Source organism: Mustela nivalis, assembly GCF_964662115.1.
Source record: "Mustela nivalis genome assembly, chromosome: 5".
Classification (NCBI taxonomy): Eukaryota; Metazoa; Chordata; class Mammalia; order Carnivora; family Mustelidae; genus Mustela; species Mustela nivalis.
In genome coordinates, this window is record NC_139024.1 from 9,337,633 (window position 1) to 9,356,176 (window position 18,544).

The window sequence follows — 18,544 nt, forward strand, 5'->3', positions numbered from 1 at the left end:
GTCATCATTCAACTATAAATATAGGCAAAAGACTTACATTGCCAGTATAAACTCAGGCAATAGGGACCCATGTGCCCCTTCTGAAAAATTTGCTTATTGGTTAAATCCAGGCTTGCAAAGGCGGGGGAGGGAAGGATGAAAATACTGCACTTTAAAATGCAAACAAATAGCCTAAAAACAAAACCTCCCTGTGTTAGAAAATACTAAGTTTGGAAAGAAAGAATTATGTACTCAGCTAAATTGTGCCAGGTAATGAAAAAACATGCTCAAGGGTAAGGAGCCCAGGAAATATTGTTAATCGGTTCTCATAGTTTGATCCTCTTAGGTTAACTTCAAATAAATTAATTTTATTACTATTATACAATGACATATAGTGTGATGTTAAAATATTAATAATCTGATGTTACTGTACATTACACAGAGAAAATTTCCAGAATGATAATGTTAAAGATAATTATTTCTAGGTAGATTTTTGGTGAACTTTTAGCTCTTAATACTTTTCTATAAAGCTGAATTTTTATGAGTATGTTTTGATACACTATTCTAAAAAGGTAGCTCGACAGAAGTCAGAATTCAAATCATAGCCTCTATTAGTCAAGTTATTGCAACATACATAAGCTAGAGTATATTTTAGAAGAAAAAAGATAAGTTAAAATATCAGTGAAAAGGGAATCTTAAGTATTGGGACTTCATCAAGATAAAAAGCTTTTGGACAGAAAAGGAAACAGTCAACAAATCAAAAGACAACAATGGCAGAAGATATTTGCTATTATCCAAAATTTATAAGGAACTTATCAAACTCAACACCCCCAAAACAAAAAATTCAGTCAAGAAATGGGCAGAAGACATGAACAGATATTTCTCCAAAGAAAACATACAAACAGCCAACAGACATATGAAAAGATGCTCAACATCACTTGGCATCAGAGAAGTACAAATCAAAATCACAATGAGATACCACATCACACTGGTCAGAATGGCTGAAATTAACAACTCAGGAAACAAGAGATGTTGGCGAGAATGTGGAGAAAGGGGAATCCTCTTGCACTGTTGGTGCAATGCAACAGAATGCAAACTGGTACAGCCACTCCGAAAAACAGTATGGAGGTTCCTCAAAAAGTTGAAATAAATCTACCCTATGACCCAGCAATTGCACTACTGGGTATTATCCAAATGATACAAACATAGTGATTGGAAGGAGAGCATGTACCCGAATGTTTATAGCAGCAATGTCCAAATAGTTAAAGTATGGAAAGGACCCAGAAGTCTATTGACAGATGAATGGAAAAAGAAGATGTGGTATGCATGCATGTATGTATGTATGTATATATGTGTGTATAAAGAAATATATAATATATAATATATTCTATTATATTAATTATTAAAATATATTAATATATAATTACTAGAATATAATTATAATATTAATATTATATTAGTAATATAATATTATATATTAATAAAATATATTATTAAAAAGAATGAAATCTTGCTATTTACAATGATGTGGATGCAACTACAGGGTATTATGCTAAGCAAATAAGTCAGAGAAAGACAAATATTATATGATTTCATTTACATGTGGAACTAAGAAACAAAACAGATGAACACTGGGGAAGGGAAGGCAAAATAAAATAAGATAAAAATTGAGAGGGAGGTCAACCATAAGAGACACTGAACTCTAGGAAGCAAACTGAGGGGTGCTGGAGAGGCGCTGGGTGGGGGGAAGGGATAACTGGGTGGTGGGCATTAAGGAGGGCACTTGATGAGATGAGCACTGGGTTTATATGCAACTGAGGAATGGCTAAATACTACCTCTGAAACGAATAAAAAAATGACTCTTGAATAGTAATTCTGTTCTTATAGATTTTTCTCTGTAAATGAGATTACCCCAAATAGAACCATTTACAAAGTTAAACTCTAAACTTCTGCTTCAGTAATAGCAGGCTAGAGAATTTAGAACCACCTCCCATTGAGGACAACCAACAAATCTAGATGAAATGTTTTTAACTGATCAAAGTGCTAGCAAAAAAATTATTGACAAAAATGTAGGAAAAGGCAAGAAACCAGAGAGGAAACCAGCAGTTGAAACTACTTTTGCTTGAGGAAAGGATGGCACCGGCATATCTGGCAGCCCCTCTGCCTAGGTATTTACAAAAAAAAATGTTCCCCGTGGCCAGATAATTTTTAAAAGGCCCTTCATCCTCCAGCACATGGCTTGTGACATAGGGCAGGGTTTTATTTCTGATCCCACTTAACGTTCTTAGCTGGGCATTTTTGTGCAAGGCCTCACTCTGTGGTCATTTCTAAAGCCAAAACAGACAACTGAGAGACTGAGTTGTGGTTTTGCAAGGTAAAGGGGACAGAAGTCAAAGACTAGGACTGGCCAAGGCAGTCTGATAATCAAACACATTCATTAAGTTGGGACTGCCAAGGGCTATATATATGAAATAAGGGTGACCTGGAAGTAAACATCCCATGTTCATGACTCTTGAGTGATCCAGGGAATCACAAGCTGACAGTTTAAATCAGAGATCCCATAGTGGTGGTGTCCCCAGACATCTGAGAAAGGAGGAAGACACATTCATACCAGCACTTAAATTATTCCTACAAATACTTTTCCAAATGGCATAATCACTAAACAAAGATAACTGGCATACAAGGAAATAAGATGCCACAAATGGGAACAAATAGAAAAATCCCCTCCTCCAAAAATTTTAGAGATATTGGAAATATCAGATATAGATGATAAAATAACTATGGTTACTATTTTAAGAATAAAAGGTTGAAAGTTTTCTAGTAACAAGGAACTATATAATGACTTAGATTTAAAAAAAAATTTTTTTTAAAGATTTTATTTGACAGTGAGAGAGGGAACACAAGCAGGGGGAGTGGGAGAGGCAGAGGGAGAAGCAGACTCCCTACTGAGCAGGGAGCCCAATTTGGGGCTCAATCCCAGGACCCTGGCATCATGACCTGAGCTGAAGGCAGATGCTGAACCGACTGAGCCAGCCAGGCACCCGTGACTTAGATTTTTAAAAAATACCAAAAGTAGCTTCTAAAAAAGAAAGCTGAAATTACATTAGATATAACCAAAGAAAATTAGTGAACTGGAAGAGAGGTCAGAAAAATTATTCAGAATTCAACAGACACCAGAAGATGGAAAATATAGGAGAGGATAAATGTATAGGCAAATAAAAAATAACAAATTCTATCCAATGTTTCATGAGAGTTCCAGAAAGGAAGGAGAAAAAATGATTGAAAGGTTCCCAGAACTAATGAAAGACACCAACCTACCCACAGATTCTAGAAGTTCAACAGTTCCAGAGTAAGCAAATAAAAATGAATCCACATCTATACACAGCACAGTGAAACTGCAGAAGAGCCAAGACAAGAGGCAAAAACTTTAAAGGAACAACACTTAAGATTGTTACTAAGTCATCAGTCAATGGAAGCTTGAAGACATTGCAATGGTATTGTCAGTGTGCTGAAAGAATTATACATTCTAGAATTATACATTCTGAATTATACATTCAGAAAAAATGATGACATTTAAAGATTTATTTTATTTATTTATGTATTTATTTGACAGAGAGAGAGATCACAAGTAGGCAGAGAGGCAGAGAGAGAGGTGGAAGCAGGCTCCCCGCTGAGCAGAGAGCCTGATATGGGACTCGATCCCAGGACCCTGAGATCATGACCTGAGCCGAAGGCAGAGGCTTAACCCACTGAGCCACACAGGCGTCCCAAATGATGACATTTAAAATTTTAAGATGAAATGGACATTTTATATAAATTAACAGTTTACCACAAAATGACTTTCAATAATTAAAATATTAAAGGATGTACTTCAGATAGAAGATAAATAAGTGATTTTCCAGAGGTGCTGGGATTCTAGAAGAAATGCAGAGCAAGAAAAGAGGCAACTATTTGGATAAATTAAATAAAAATTGATTGTGCAAAACAATAATGACTTGAGTGGTTGTTAAAATATATAAAATTAAAATACATAGCAACAATATTTAGGATGGTACATACAGAGTTAAAGTGTTCCAAGGTCACTGCCCTATTCAAGAGGAAGGTAAAGTAATGGTTAACATTAGACTTGGTGAATTTAATAGCCCATGTTGTAATTTCTAAGATAACCAATAAAAATATAGTCAACAGGGGCGCCTGGGTGGCTCAGCAGTAGTAACCTATGTGTTTTATTTTTGTGTTAAGAATGAGAATATAGGGGGGGGGGTGCCTGGGTGGCTCAGTGGATTGGGCGTCTGCCTTCGGCTCAGGTCATGATCTCAGGGTCTTGGGATCGAGTCCCGCATCGGGCTCTCTGCTCGGCAAGGAGCCTGCTTCCTCCTCTCTCTCTCTGCCTGCCTCTCTGCCTACTTGTGATCTCTGTCTGTCAGATAAATAAATTTTAAAAAATCTTTAAAAATAAAAAAATAAAAAATATAATCAGCAAAAATAGGATACAAGGACATATAAATTAGAAGAAAAAGAAGCATGATAAAAATCCAAAAGCAGGCACAGAAGGAAGGGAAAAGAAACAAAGAACAGATAATACAAAGAGAAAATATAGACAGCATGGAAAAATTTAAACCCAAATATAGCAATTATTACATTAAATGTAAATGGACTAAATATCCCAGTTAAAGATAAATATGTCAGGCTAGGTAAGAAAACAACACTCAATTATATGTCATTTATAATAGAACCATCTGAATCATGACAGCACAGAGAGGTTCAAAATTTAAAAGACAGAAAAAGACATGTATTGCAAATACCAAAAGAAAGATGATTAGTGATATCAGATAAAACATACTTTAAGACAAGAATTATTTGAGAAAAAGAGGGTCATTTCATAAATTTTATAAAAGATTAAATTCACCTGGAAAATAGTAAATTTTAATTGCATATAATATAAGTATATGACCTAAAATTATATAATTCAAATACAGAGAAAACTACAAGAATAGACACCATTGGAGATTTAAACCTATGGCTTGTAAAACAAACAGACCAGAAAATTATGGGGCGAATACAGGATTTGAATTACATGCTTTCCAGACTTGAGCCACTGAAATAATATTTACAGCACTGTACTGAAGGGATGGAGAATATGCATTCTTTTCAAATTTGACCAAATAGTTGAATGAGGTAAGCACTGATCTCAAGAAATTAGAAAAATGAACAAAATACAAAAATAGAAGGAATCTTAAGAGAACACAAATTAGTTAAACAGAAAACAAACACAAAATAGAATCTCAAAAAAACTTGATTCTTTGAAAAGGCTAATAAAATCAACAAACCTCTAGTGGACCAGTTAAGGAAAAAGGCACAATTTACCAATATTAAAATGAAAAGGAGTTATCGCTATAATGTAAACATCAAAAGAGGATATTATAAATGCTTTTAGGTCAATATTATTAAATTTTAGAATAAAAAATTCCAAGAAAAATAAACTTACCCAACTTGTCCATGATGTAGAGAACTTGCCTGTGAAGTAGAAACCATTCCTATGACTATCACAGAAACAGAATCAGTGATTTTAAAAAAATCTTCTCACAAAGCAGCTATAGACCCAGTTGACTTTACTGGTGTATTCTACCAAAAATTTAAGGATAAAGTAATTTCAATATTGAATTCTTCCAGTTAATAGAAAAGAGCATACTCCCCAACTTAGGAGGTTAGTGTAACTTTGATACCAAGAACAGTACAAAAAAGACAATCTCAATTATGAATATAGTTGCAAAAGCCCTAAGCAAAAATATTGACAATCTAACTCCAGTAACAGTTTAAACAAAGAACAGGGTGCCTGGGTGGCTCAGTCAGTTAAGCATCTGCCTTTGGCTCAGGTCATGATGCCAGGGTCCTGGGATGGAGCCCTCCACTGGGCTCCCTACTCAGTGGGAAGCTTGCTTTTCTCCCATTCCTCCCCACCTCTGCTCTCTGTTGCTATCTGCCTCTCTCTCTAAAATAAAATCTTTTTAAAAAAGACAATATGATCTGTTTAAGTTGGATTTATATCAAGAATGCAAGGTTGTTCAGCATTGGAAAACTGATAAACATAATTCACCCTATTAATGAACAAAAGGGGAAAAATCATAATCATTTCAATTCATGTAAAAATGTCTGATAAAACTCAAACTATTCATGAAGAAGATGAATTTAGCAATCCACGAAAAGAATTTCCTTGGCCTAATTAAGAGGATGTCTAGAGAAGAAAAAACAATAGACATCATACTTAGTGGCAAAAATATTAACACTTCCATTTGAGGAGAATGTCTGTTACCAACACTTTTATTTAACCTTGTACTAATTGTCCTATCTACTTCTAGAAGGAAAAAAAAGGTATACAAAGGTACAGGGGTGGGAAAGCAAGAAATAAAACTTGTTTGCAGAGGATATGCTTATCTACATAGAAAATCCAAAAGAATCTACAGAGACCATATTTCATCAGTTTTAAGACACATTAAAAATTATTTTAACAGCTTTGCAATTGGGCTGCATTTCACAATAGATAGTCGTAATTAAGTTAGAAGCCTCTCTTAGTTTCTTCAGGCGGCTGTATCAAAAATACCACAGACTGGGTGACTTATAAACACAAACATCTAATAATTACAGTTCTGGATGCTGGATGTCCAAGGTTGTGGCACTAACACGGGCATGTTTCCCTCGCTCATCAACTGGCACCTTCTTGCTGTGTCCTCACATGTGGAGAGCGCAAGAGGTCTCTGTGAAGTCTCCTTTACAAAAACTCTAATCACATTTGTGAAGGCTCCTCCCTCATGACCTAAGCACCTCCCAAAGTCCTCACCTCCTGACACCAGTCATCTCTGGGGGTTAAGATTTCAACATATGAATTTGGGGGGCACACAAACTTTCAGGCTATAGCACCTTCTCAAGAATAATAGAATATATATGACATATCTTCTAATGGTATGGTATAATGTGGTAAATGCATGGTGGTGTAGGCATACTGAAATAGAGTAAATTGTTAGAATTTTATGAGTTTAACGAGATTGATACAGTCCATACACAACAAACTCCTATTTGAGTACACTGGCAAAAAACAGCAAATGAATTTTAAAGTAAGAATTGGTAGATATACTTATGGTATTAAGATTATAAATATGTTATTTAGAGGTACATAATAGAAGTGCTTAGTATAGAATTCAAATGTCATGATAGCAGAATTCCTTCATTTAAAATATTTTAAAGGAAAAATATAAAACAAATATAGCAAAATGTTAATTACTGTTAAATTTTGGTGAGGGACATATGAGGGTTCAAACTATTCCCTCTGATTTCATATGTATTTAGAAATTATGCTTAAAACTTGGAGAAATGATGACATCCTTAAAGGAAGAAATATATTACGGTCATAGATTGAAGAGTCAATCTTATAAAGATGTCTATTCTATTCCATGCATTCCCAGTAAACAATTCCCAAAAGGTTTTATTTTTTTAATGGAATTGATGAATTGCTTCTGAAATTTATATGCAATTTCGAAGAGTCAAGAGTAGCCAAGTTCTTCTTAAGGACAAGAATGAGGTAGGAGGGCTTGTTTTACCAGATACCAAAGTTAAAGAAAATTCAAACTTAATAAAAATTAGCATAAAAAAGACAATGTAGGATTGGCACAGGTATTGACAAGAAATCCAGTGGCACAGAACAGACTGCCCAGGGGACAAGGTCTAGAATGGCAGGTGAGGAACGCAGGGTATCTCTCCCTCAGAGAGGCGTCTATGAAATAGGTCAAAATTAGCAAAGGTTAGATTGACCAAAGGCTTAAACAAACTGATTAGTGTTAATTCAACAAAACCCAAGGAATCTTGGTAAGAATAATGGGAGGAGGTAGGAGGCTGTTACATTGGAGAACTGTGTACCCCCCCCCCCCCCCCGCCACTTGAGGTCTGCCTTATACAAAGACCCTTCCATTTTGGGGTAGAGAGGAACTGAAACATCAAATATGTCTCTTGTGCACACACTCTCTCTCTCTCTCACACACACACACAATTTTGTATCCTACAGTAAAAAAAAAAAAAAAATTATTCTATATTGATGAACACACTTCAAAAATCAATCCTGCCTTTGGCCACAGAGCAAACTTTAACACATTTTAAAAAGTAGGTTTATCTAGGCCATATTCTCAGGTCAAAATCCAATGAGGATTTATGAGGAGTAAACAATTTTTAAATGTCAAACCCTGAACTGTTGGAAAATTAGTCTCCCTTGGATGAGAGAGAAAATAAAAGCAAATTAATCTAGAACGTAATGAAAAGGAGCATATTTCATACCAAAATGCATGGGGTGGAATTAAAGCTATAATCTGGGGAAAATATAGAACTTTAAATATTTTTACTGTTAAGTGAGAAAGTCTAAAGATAATGGAATCTAGTTCTACTTTTAATTAAGGAATTAAGAAGAAATTTAGAAAATTAAAAAGAAAAAAAGATGTGAATTAAAGTTGAAGTTAATGAAAATGTTTTAAAAATCAACAGAAAAAAAAATAGGCTATATAAATCCCAGTGTTATTTGAAAGTGCCAATGAAATTGAAAAACCCCTTGAGAAACCTAATTAAAAGGAAGGAAGAGCAACGGTTTATTATTTAATGAATGGTATAGTGTAACTATCCTTCGGCAAGGTGATGTTGGCTCCACTTCACACCATTGAAAAAAAAGAGGAACTCAGAGGAATAACTAGTAATCACATTTCATTCGGAATAGAAGGCAAGATAAAGAAGATATACCAACATTCTTTCATATCCAAAAAGAAACAAACCATATTTTAAAAAAGAGAAAAAATATTTAATAAGCATTTTTTACAACTGCAGTACAAATTATCACTTCAAATAAACATGACAGGGCTTTAATTACTAGTCACCCAATAAATAATTTTTGCAGCTTTCTGATAAAATTATTTCATTACAAAGCGAACGTTTTAATGCATTACTTTCCTTGTACTTCTATGTATCTGGAAAATTCTATTATATCTTGAAATTCAACAACTGTCAACTTTTACAGGAACTGCTTGAGCAGATGTCCTAATTTCAGTCATTTACTGGAACGTATTTTAAAAATAGGCAAGAAGTCGGAGAAGATTAGGTTGGAAAAGGGAATATAATTGGGGTCACGGAGACAATGCTGAATTGTAAAGTTCTGTGCCTCAAATTCTCCATGGTGAAGTGCACTGTCTTACAGAGCGGTAATGAAAGACACTGCAAGGTCTGTGTGGGGGCACAGAAAAACCAAAAATAAAAAACCCACACAGAGAAATCCCCAGGGTGGCAGCTGCTGGTTGTTCAGGATATTTAACCAACTCTGCTAACCTAGGAAACTACTGCCTCTTAAAATACTGATCTAAAAACTAAGTAAGGCAATTCCAATTGTCTTTTTTAAGAGAACATTGGTGCGTGAACCTTACATATGATCACTTCAAAATCTAGTTTGTTGTTCACAAAAACAACAAACTAGAGGTAAACAGCCCTGATCAAATACTTGTTTGATTCTTTACGCTAAATGACTTAGACTTTTTCTTGCGACCTGCCTCCTGAGGTCACCACAATTCTGTGTTAATACTGAATGTCAGATCCTTAAGAGCCTCCTGTGTGATGAGCACTTTTCTTCATTAAAATTCTGTTCTCTGTCCCATTTATTGGCTACTTGCATCTAAAACAAAGAAGAAACCTGAAAATTAGTCCTATTTCCAGCTTTGCAAGCAACCGCTGTGTTGCGTCTATCTTCTTTTAAAGTTCACCTCCTTCTGGTGGGAAAAAGAGGTGACAGCAGAAGGAAGGAACATCTGAATGAGCAAATCTTCGAAGTACTTTTAGTAGCACTGTGAATCCTGGCAAATTATTTAACTTCTCCAAGCCATTTACCCATCTTGTGTTCTTTCTCCCCCTAGCTGTTCAAGAATTACGTTGTTTACTCGTGTTCGTTAGAGGTAAACAGGATATAAATTACTTACACACTCCAGAAAGAATGCTAATCAGCTAAGGCCAGAAACACCCTCTTTTTAAGACTGGTCAACTGCATATATTATCTGTTTATCTCTGTGGGTCACCAATATATATTTTTTAAAATCAGTTTTTAATGAAATGCGATGCATGTTATAGTTCTTTGTGTGTTGCGTGCCAGATTTAAATAATCTGCAGCGTACCTTGAGAGTGGCGATGAGAGATCATCCGGAAATCCCAGAGGAGGAAAGAGAGTGGTAACCTCCCCTACCCCAGGCAGGACGATTACTGCCATCCCAACCATCAGCAGTTAGTGCCAGCCTAACCATTTGTCCGGTCACATGAGGGATAAGACAGAGTCCCTGCTGTATGATTCTAGGATATTAAATCCCTTAAATGCGGCATGTGGCACCCTCAGATTTCACCTATGAACTTGTGAGCAAAAACATGGTATCTGCTCCAAACGGATTCTAGGCCTTACAACATTATTCTTAAAATGTAAAATCATCTGGTGATGTCCTTCTAAAAGACTGACTAGGCAAGAAGTGGTGTCGCAAATGTACAGACAAAAAAACCCAAGAAACAAAAAACACAAAACCTAGTGAACATATGGATAAGCAAACCCCAAAATGCTGCTCTGGGATCTCTTACCTACAGGTGGTACTTTCCCTCCTGAAGCCACAGCCAGGCAGCCCAGACTAAATGAAATAGTCTTCTGACCCTAACGATGAGGACCAGTATTACAGGCCAGCTGGAGTCTGCAGGTTGGAGCTTTTTCGGTTTGGAATGCAAGGGGAGAAAGAAGCCGAGAGGCATTCTTTAAGAGGGAAGAGCCAGTGTATAAAAACGGGTTTAACTCGCACACCTGGGCTCAAGACTGCGGCACGCTGCGGGGCACAAAGCCGCTGACACGCGTGGGGAGGGGTCTTCGGCCGGCTGCCGCCCGGCTAGTTAACACTAGAGGCTTCCAGCCCCAACAGTGCATGACGTCATCGCCCACGCAATCAAGCTTCCTGCAGCTGTACATACAGACCAGGGCTCACGGGAATGTGTCATCTGGTCATTTGGTTGATCTGCGGCTGCTTTCAACTCTTGATTTTTTTTTTTTTTTTTCTTTTTAAATCCCGGGGTCAGCAGGCCACGTACAGCGAGCCCGGCCCCCTTGCAGGTGCTACCGCGTCTGCAGGTGGCCCGCCAAAAAGTCATCCCCAATCTGCGAAGTACAAACAACATTTTAAAAACACCACAGACGCGCATAAACCCCAAAAGCACGGACAGAACTTGTCGGCCATTATCAGCTGGATTCCCTGTCCTCAGAGCCACACGGACGAACCTGACCTGAGGTTTCTCAGACCCCGGAGAGGAAACTAAGATGCACGAGTCTGGACTAAAACCCGTCTTGGGGGCTGGAAAACCCCCATCGGGTTGAAAATGGGACACAAGTTCTGTAAACGACACCAGAGTGACAGAAGTACAAGTGTTTTCTCAGTGCGCCTTTAAACAGAGGTCTCTTGCGGGGGGTGGGGGGTGTCGGTGGGGGTGGGGGTGTCGGTGGGGGTGGGGTCAGGTGGGGCTGGGGGTGTGGGGGGGTGTCGGTGGGGGTGGGGTCAGGTGGGGGTGTCGGATGGGGGTGGGGTGTCGGTGGGGGTGGGGTCAGGTGGGGCTGGGGGTGGGGGGGTGTCGGATGGGGGTGGGGTGTCGGTGGGGGTGGGGTCAGGTGGGGCTGGGGGTGGGGGGGGTGTCGGTGGGGTTGGGCTGTCGGATGGGGGCGGGGGTGTCTGGGGGTGTCGGATGGGGGTGGAGGTAGGGGTGGGGGTGGGGGCCCAGGCCGGGCTTCCCCGCGGAGGGCCGCCCCGGAAGAGGGCACACTTCGCACGGCCGCCGCTGTCCCCGCTCCCTCCTCATGTGTTCGCGAGCGGGTCAAACACCTGCAGTACCGTCCTCTGGTCCTTGTCGCCGCCGGTCCCGCAGGCGCCGACGTCCCCCCGCCCACGCCCCGATGGCAGCTCTTGGGCCGCGGGGCCGGTGGGTGTTCCTGGTGGGCCCCGGGTCCCCGAGTCCGGCGGGCTGTTGCTCTGGGAAAGCCAGGCGTTCTTCGGCAGGCTCGGGTGGTGGAGAAGGCTCCAGAAGGGATCCCGACAGTCCCCAAGAAGGGAGGCCGTCTCGGCCCGGGGCTCCGTGGCGCCGTGGGTGTCGGGGCTCGCCGCGGGGGAAGGGCCGAGGCCAGCGGCTGGAGGGGACAGGGGACTGTCGTCGTCGCGTGGGCGAGCGGGGGTCCGGTGGCCGTCGGGGCTGCCGAGGACGAGCGCCTGGAGGCCGTCGCTGCTCTGCATCACCTGCAGGTGGAAGGCGGCGGGGGCAGACTTCTTCCTCCTCGGGGGCGCCCGGGGCGCGGGGGGCGGCTCCTCCCGCGGGGGCGGCGGGGCGGCCGCGGCGGGGGCATCGTCCGGGGCCAGCGGCCCCCCGCTCGGCTTCCTCTCGGCGCCCTTCCCGGGCTGCAGCGATCTCGGTTTGGGCACGGGAGGGGCGGCTGCTAGAGGAGAGGTTTCGGGGCTCGTCTCTGGGGGCCCGATGGTAAAATGGACCGTCTGCGGCCCACACTGGTCTTCCGGTGACTCGGGCTGAGGAAAGGCAGGACAGAGAGGGTCAGTCAGTCGGTCAGCAGCCAGCACTGGGGGCGCGGAGGCAGCACCCAGACGGGGTCTGCAGGGTTTCAGAGACGGGGCTCAGCGAACATTCTAGCAAATTCGAGATTTGAGAATGTCTGGGATTCAGAAGTGTGAGCAGATACGAGAGAACACAGGAGGGACACACTTCTGTCAAGTGCAGCAGATCCAACGACAGAGGAGAGCAAACCTGAACCCCAGGGCCGCGGGGTCAATATTCTCAAACTAGTTTACCCTCTGTTACCTGAGGAAATGGGGTTATGCTCTTCCTTTATGAAAATCAAACCTGCAAAAACTATCTTCTCTGGGGCGCCAGCTTTGACAACTCAACGTGTGCCATGTGAGGCTGGAGGAACTTACTTGAGGGCCGTAAGTTCCTCCAGCCTCCACATTAATGCCCTAATGTGAGGGCGTTAGGCTCATTGAAAGGCTAACAGAGCCGCTGGCTCCTTAAATCTTTGATATTTCACTACAGTAAAGGGCAAATTTCACCCAGGAACGTCACTTCCTCGGTTCTGACTCAAAAGGATCTTTAAAAAATGGCACGGGGCAAAAGGGAGCTTTTGCACCAAAGGAGCTGTTCTATCCTAAAGCAGCAGCATCTCCACATTCCCTCCGATCCTTGAACAAACGAACCGCAGACACAATCCTTCCCCACCAGCCTCTGTGAACTCCTGCTCCACTGCCTGGGAAAAGGAACCATTTCTGTCCCGACTTTTAAAAGACAAGACAGAGCGGGCCCAGGGAAGAGGAGGAGGAAGGAGGTCTGCTCTGGAAGGAGGCAGGGCAGACGGACAGACACGAGGCGCAAACGCGGGGCAGACCAGTGCGAGAACACGGAGCAAGCCCAGAGCCTCATCACACACGCGGTACAGGTGGAAAAGCGGCAGCCGCTGGGGCAGGGCCAGCCGGCGGATTACCGAGGGTCCCGTTACTAGAACACCGAGATCAAACGGAAGATCCAGATGTCTCTAGAGGTGCCAGTCTTTGGGCTGCCACTGTCCTGACAAACTCATGTCTCTGAAGCAGCAAGCAAGGCTGAGAAGCTTGAGAGCGAGAGCAAAACACAATCTGCAAGAAAAGTGGCAAGAGAAGTGTCCAGGCCCCGGTACCAGAGGCCACGCAGAGTGCGTCCACCCTGCGAATCCACCGAGTGGCGAACAAAATCTGTACCCGTGCAACCACATGCACACGGCACGGACACACGCCATCCCACAGGGGCTCCATTTGGAGGCTCCAATAGAACATTCGGGAGGCCTGATACCTCCAGCTGGGAGAGACTCCTGGTTTTTCTGCTCAGCGAGAGCCAAGGACATGGCAGGGATGCGAAGGAGGAAGCGATGGCCACGCAGTGTCCCCACAGACGGGGCCGTGGCTGGGCCTCCTCTCCCCAGATACGGGAGCACGTCGGCAGCAAGAGGCTTTGCCACAGCTTCTTACCTTCCCTGTCCTCCTCAAGGTTGGCTTCTTGATGGCAGGGACTCTGGGCGCAGGCCGCCGGGGCAGGAGCGGGGCCACCCCTGCTGAGGGCTCGGGTTTGGAAGGGCCTGGGTCCCTCAGGGCTGTGGCATTTAGGGCATCTCCTGGGGCGCCTGAAACACAGGTGTACGGACAGCTGAAGTGGGCAGGACAGGGAAATTCGTGGTCTGATTTAATCTTCAGGCAGTCCACATCCTATGAGTAATTTGCTAAATCAACATAGTTCCTTTTTTTCTAAAAACCAAAAAATCTGAGTGCTGTCAGGTCCAGCCAGCTGGATTCAGGCCCCGCCTGTCACATTCCCCTTCTCAACGAGGATGGTCTTCATAGGGGATCAGTGAGGCCCAGACATCATGTGCAACGTTTCATGGCCGTGTGCATTTCTCAGGGGAGATAATCCGAAATGTCTCAAAATCTCAGCAGGGCTTCTGACCAAGCAAATGCTAGGCTGGGATCCTGGGTAGATCTCAGACCTCAAACCTCTCCTAACCTCTACAGAACCTCGCAGAACACTTTTAACAAGTAGCTTTACTGAGATATAATTCACATGCCATGAAAGTCACTCTTTTTAAGGTTACGATTCAGTGTTTTATTTTTAGTATATTCCTAGAGTTTTACCAACCATCACTACTATCTGATTCTAGAACATCCTCATCACCACAAAAAGGAACCCTGTTCCAATTAGCAGTCACCCCTCCATTCCCTCCTCCCCCAAGCCCTGGAAACTACTAGTAATTTTCTCTCTGTATAGATTTGCCTATTCTGTACACTTCCTATAAATGGAATCAGACAGGGGTGCCTAAGTGGCTTCATTGTTTAAGCATCCGACTCTTGATCTATGCGCAGGTCATAATTTCAGGGTTGTCAGACTGAGCCCCGCAGTGGGCTCTTCAGGCATGGAGCCTGCTTACGATTCTCTCTCTCCGCTCCCCACCCTGCTGATGCGCTCAAATAAATAAATAAATAAACAAACAAATGAAATCATATAATAAATAACCTTTGGTGTTTACCTTCTTTTACTCCGCATAGTATGGTCAAGATTCACCCATGGTAAAACATATATATGAATACATTCCTTTTCATGGCTGAATAATATTCCATTCTATGGTTATACAACCTTTTATTCATTAATCAGTTGGTGGTCACATGGCTGGTTACATCCATACCATTGTATTATTTTTTTTTTAATAAAAAAGAAACCATTCATGATACTGTTATCCTACCATGGTGTTTCTGGAACTCTTAATTCATGTCCTCCTTCAATGTTACTTGGGATTCCAAATAAGTTACATGTCCTGTCTAAAAGCAAGTAGACTGCTGTGAAGGGCTCTTCAGAGCGCATGATCTCTCCTCTCCAAAAAAGATACTTGTACAAAATCGAAACAAAACAAAACAAAACAAAAAAACCTCCACAAAACCTCAAAAATATTCATACCAGCAATTTTGAATTTGATTATGAGTAATATTAACATGGGTTGAGAAGTAACAGCACCAAAAATTTAACAGGCGGCATAGTGGGGAAGAGGTCCCTGCCTGACAGTAAAGAATCTGTACTTGATGGTGATTTCAAAAGGTTTTGTGCCTGAAATAGGGATGGGTCCCAAATTGTCTCTTTTTTTGGAGCTGGCAGAATGAGTTCATGCCTGGAGCATTATCCTTTTCTAAACTTCATTTTCATTTATTTCAATCTCTACCTTAACGTGCTTCTTAATAATCCAGGGTTTATTTCCATATTCTTGCTGAATTTTAAATGGACAATAACATTTGTAGTGGAATTTTATAAAATGTTGCTAAAAAGGTGCTTCTAATTTAATACTGCCTCTGGTGGGCAGGGGGGTTGGAGGGGAGGGGTGTTACTTTCTCTTCTAAGCCCCTTTGAGTAGGAAGATGCATAGAAAAGACCAGAAGGAGAAGCCAGCAGAACACTCACCGCCCCTGGCTTCCAGGAGACATCGGATGGCTGCTTCTGCCTCCTGAGCATTGGTAGTTTTGATCTGCTTCACGTTGTAGGGTTTACTTATCCCCATCCTGGCTTTGGGCTTCAGGACAGAATCAAGAAGAAAAGCATATGAACAGAAGCAGGAAAACAGGCTCGCCTGGTGCGCTCACTGCCTACTGATCAGCTTGCAGGGGTGGGGGGCACGGGGCTCCATCAGGCCCGAGTTAAACACAAACTCCAATCGAGACCACATCCCTCCAGGCTCCTCCTCCAGGAAGTACTCTCATACCAAGAAGTGGAATGCAGTAATTCCTAGCTGACAAGCCTCCTCTCCCAAACTGGGTGGTTACAGGTCTTTGCAATGTGGATAAACCACTATCTATTTCCAGGTCATACCGAGAAAGCATCATCAGAAGCCACTTTTCCACAGCTCAACATAGTTATTAAAACCCTTTCCACTCTCTTCTTGAAAGTGCTTTTTCTACCTCTTCACCTTTCTCCCTCTTAACCTAAACCTCCAGGTTGCCACTGATGACCTGCCTTCACTACCATCAACCAACCATTCCTGAGTCATTCCCTCCTCCTGCTGTCACACGTGGCATCCGGTACAGCCTCCCGGGACAGTTCACCCCCACCCAGCACCCTGGCTTCACCTCCCTCACCTCCATTCCACTGACTGCCACCTCCTGTCCTCCTGAGCAGCTCACAGCCGTCCTCTGGAAATTTCCATCTCTAAAATCCCCCCTCACTCATTACTAGTCATTACTAGTGCTCCCCTACTGTGCCATACATCCCTCCTCTTCTTAGCTTCTTCCCTCAAAACAACTGATCTGAATTTGTCCTATTTTGCCCTCTACCGAGCCCTGCTCCATACACCAAGGTCAAAGGCAAGCCTTGGAAAGGAGAGAAGGGTCTGGAAACTAACAGTTCCACCACATAGGGACATGTGGGATTTTTCATCAAATAAGATTTTCTCTCTAACACCCTGTACAACCACGTAGAAACCCAATAACACATCTGCTCCTGAGTTCTGGGTCTGGGAATGAGCTGGTGGTCAGGCAGAGGGTAAAGAGGTGTAGGTCTCTGTGTTCACTGAGAAGAGGCATCCCACAAGGTCTCAGGGGCTGAAGATGCACCATGGGGCAGGTCCCTCGGGTCTGAAATGCTGGTCTGTTTCACTTTGAGCCGAACACAGGGAAACTCACTGCCTGCTGGGGCGCTCCCGGCAGGAGTCTGGCCGTCTGCAAGATCGAGTACTGCCCATGGGTGCCCGACGAGATGGACACGTCCGACGCCGACTTTTTCACCATTAAACCAGCTGTGAAAACCAAGGAGGGCAGAGTCTCAATCTCAGTGAGTCACGGCTGCTTTGAGGCCCATTCCCAGCCAGCCGAGAGCCAGGCCAACCGCGGACGCGCTTAGGGTCTGAGCCCGTGCGGGCAGCGGGGCACCAACAGGGTCGATATTTTCACTTTTGATTCTCAGTTTGTGCCTATTCTCTCAAGAAGTATTATTTGAGTGCAAGTTTTAATCTAACATCCTGGAGGGGTAGGAATTAAAAAAATCTGACACAAAAGTCAATTTCAAAATATACTCCTATTATTCGGACCCCATTTTAAAAATGGTTCGTGGGCAAAATCTAAAAAATCCCAAAGCAGGAGAATAAATGATATGAAATGACACTTGCAGTCGTTGAGAAATCATATTTTATGATTTCTAACATTCAGGGGCGTGTTGGTTTTGGCTCAGATTGTGAGACTCTACACTTAGCGCAAAGTCTGCTTGGGGCTGACCAGTACTGCATGCTCTCTCTCTAAAACTAAATAAAGGAATCTTGGGCGCCTGGGTGGCTCAGTGGGTTAAGCCTCTGCTTTTGGCTCAGGTCACAATCTCAGGGTCCAGGGATCGAGCCCCGCATCGGGCTCTGTGCTCAGCAGGGAGCCTGCTTCCCCCTCTCTCTCTGCCTACCTCTCTGTATACTTGCCATCTCTCTCTGTCAAACAAATGAATAAAATCTTTAATAAATAAATAAATAAATAAATAAAGGAATCTTAAAAAAAAAGAACATGTGAAGACACAGACATTAGATGAAAGACAAAGGACCAAACAATGGATACCAGTTTTGTAAAAAAAAAAAATAACTACGTGCAGATACAGATGTATTTAATTAGAAAAAGGCTAGAAGTCTTGTGGTTAACAATTGCTATTTGTAGACAATCAAGTGAATTAAAAAATTTCATTTTTTGTATTTACCTACTTTTATAAATTTCCACAATATAATATAAATTTTTTCTTTTTATTTATTGTTCTATTGTCTGAGTGTTAACTCAGAAAAGGAAAGAATATGCTTAAGAAGTCACGTGCTTCCAGCTTGCCATCGAGGACTATTGTGACATAAACCAAGATGAACCCAATGAGAAGGTAAAGCCTGAGGGAAAATCCGTGTGTCTGACTGCCACGCTTTTGGGGTGCGGGGCGGGGAGGGAAGTAAACAGTA

General features: G+C 42.4%; 1 protein-coding gene across 4 annotated transcripts in view; it reads right to left on the minus strand.

Annotated features, from left to right (window-relative positions):
- Nucleotides 1-11,713: 11,713 nt before the first annotated feature.
- SYNJ2 (synaptojanin 2) overlaps nt 11,714-18,544 on the minus strand; it is a 93,516-nt gene continuing 86,685 nt past the window's right edge. For 2 of the 4 annotated variants that reach the window (XM_082729571.1, XM_082729570.1), the window contains 5 exons: nt 17,253-17,365; nt 16,039-16,147; nt 14,070-14,221; nt 13,550-13,700; nt 12,446-12,584 (listed from right to left, as the gene is read on the minus strand). In XM_082729571.1, coding sequence (XP_082585697.1) covers nt 13,578-13,700; nt 14,070-14,221; nt 16,039-16,147; nt 17,253-17,365 — 497 coding nt within the window. In that variant the 3' untranslated portion in view covers nt 12,446-12,584; nt 13,550-13,577. Of the gene's footprint in view, nt 12,585-13,549; nt 13,701-14,069; nt 14,222-16,038; nt 16,148-17,252; nt 17,366-18,544 lie in introns of all 4 variants that reach the window. The other 2 variants (XM_082729569.1, XM_082729568.1) reach the window with 1 other exon arrangement.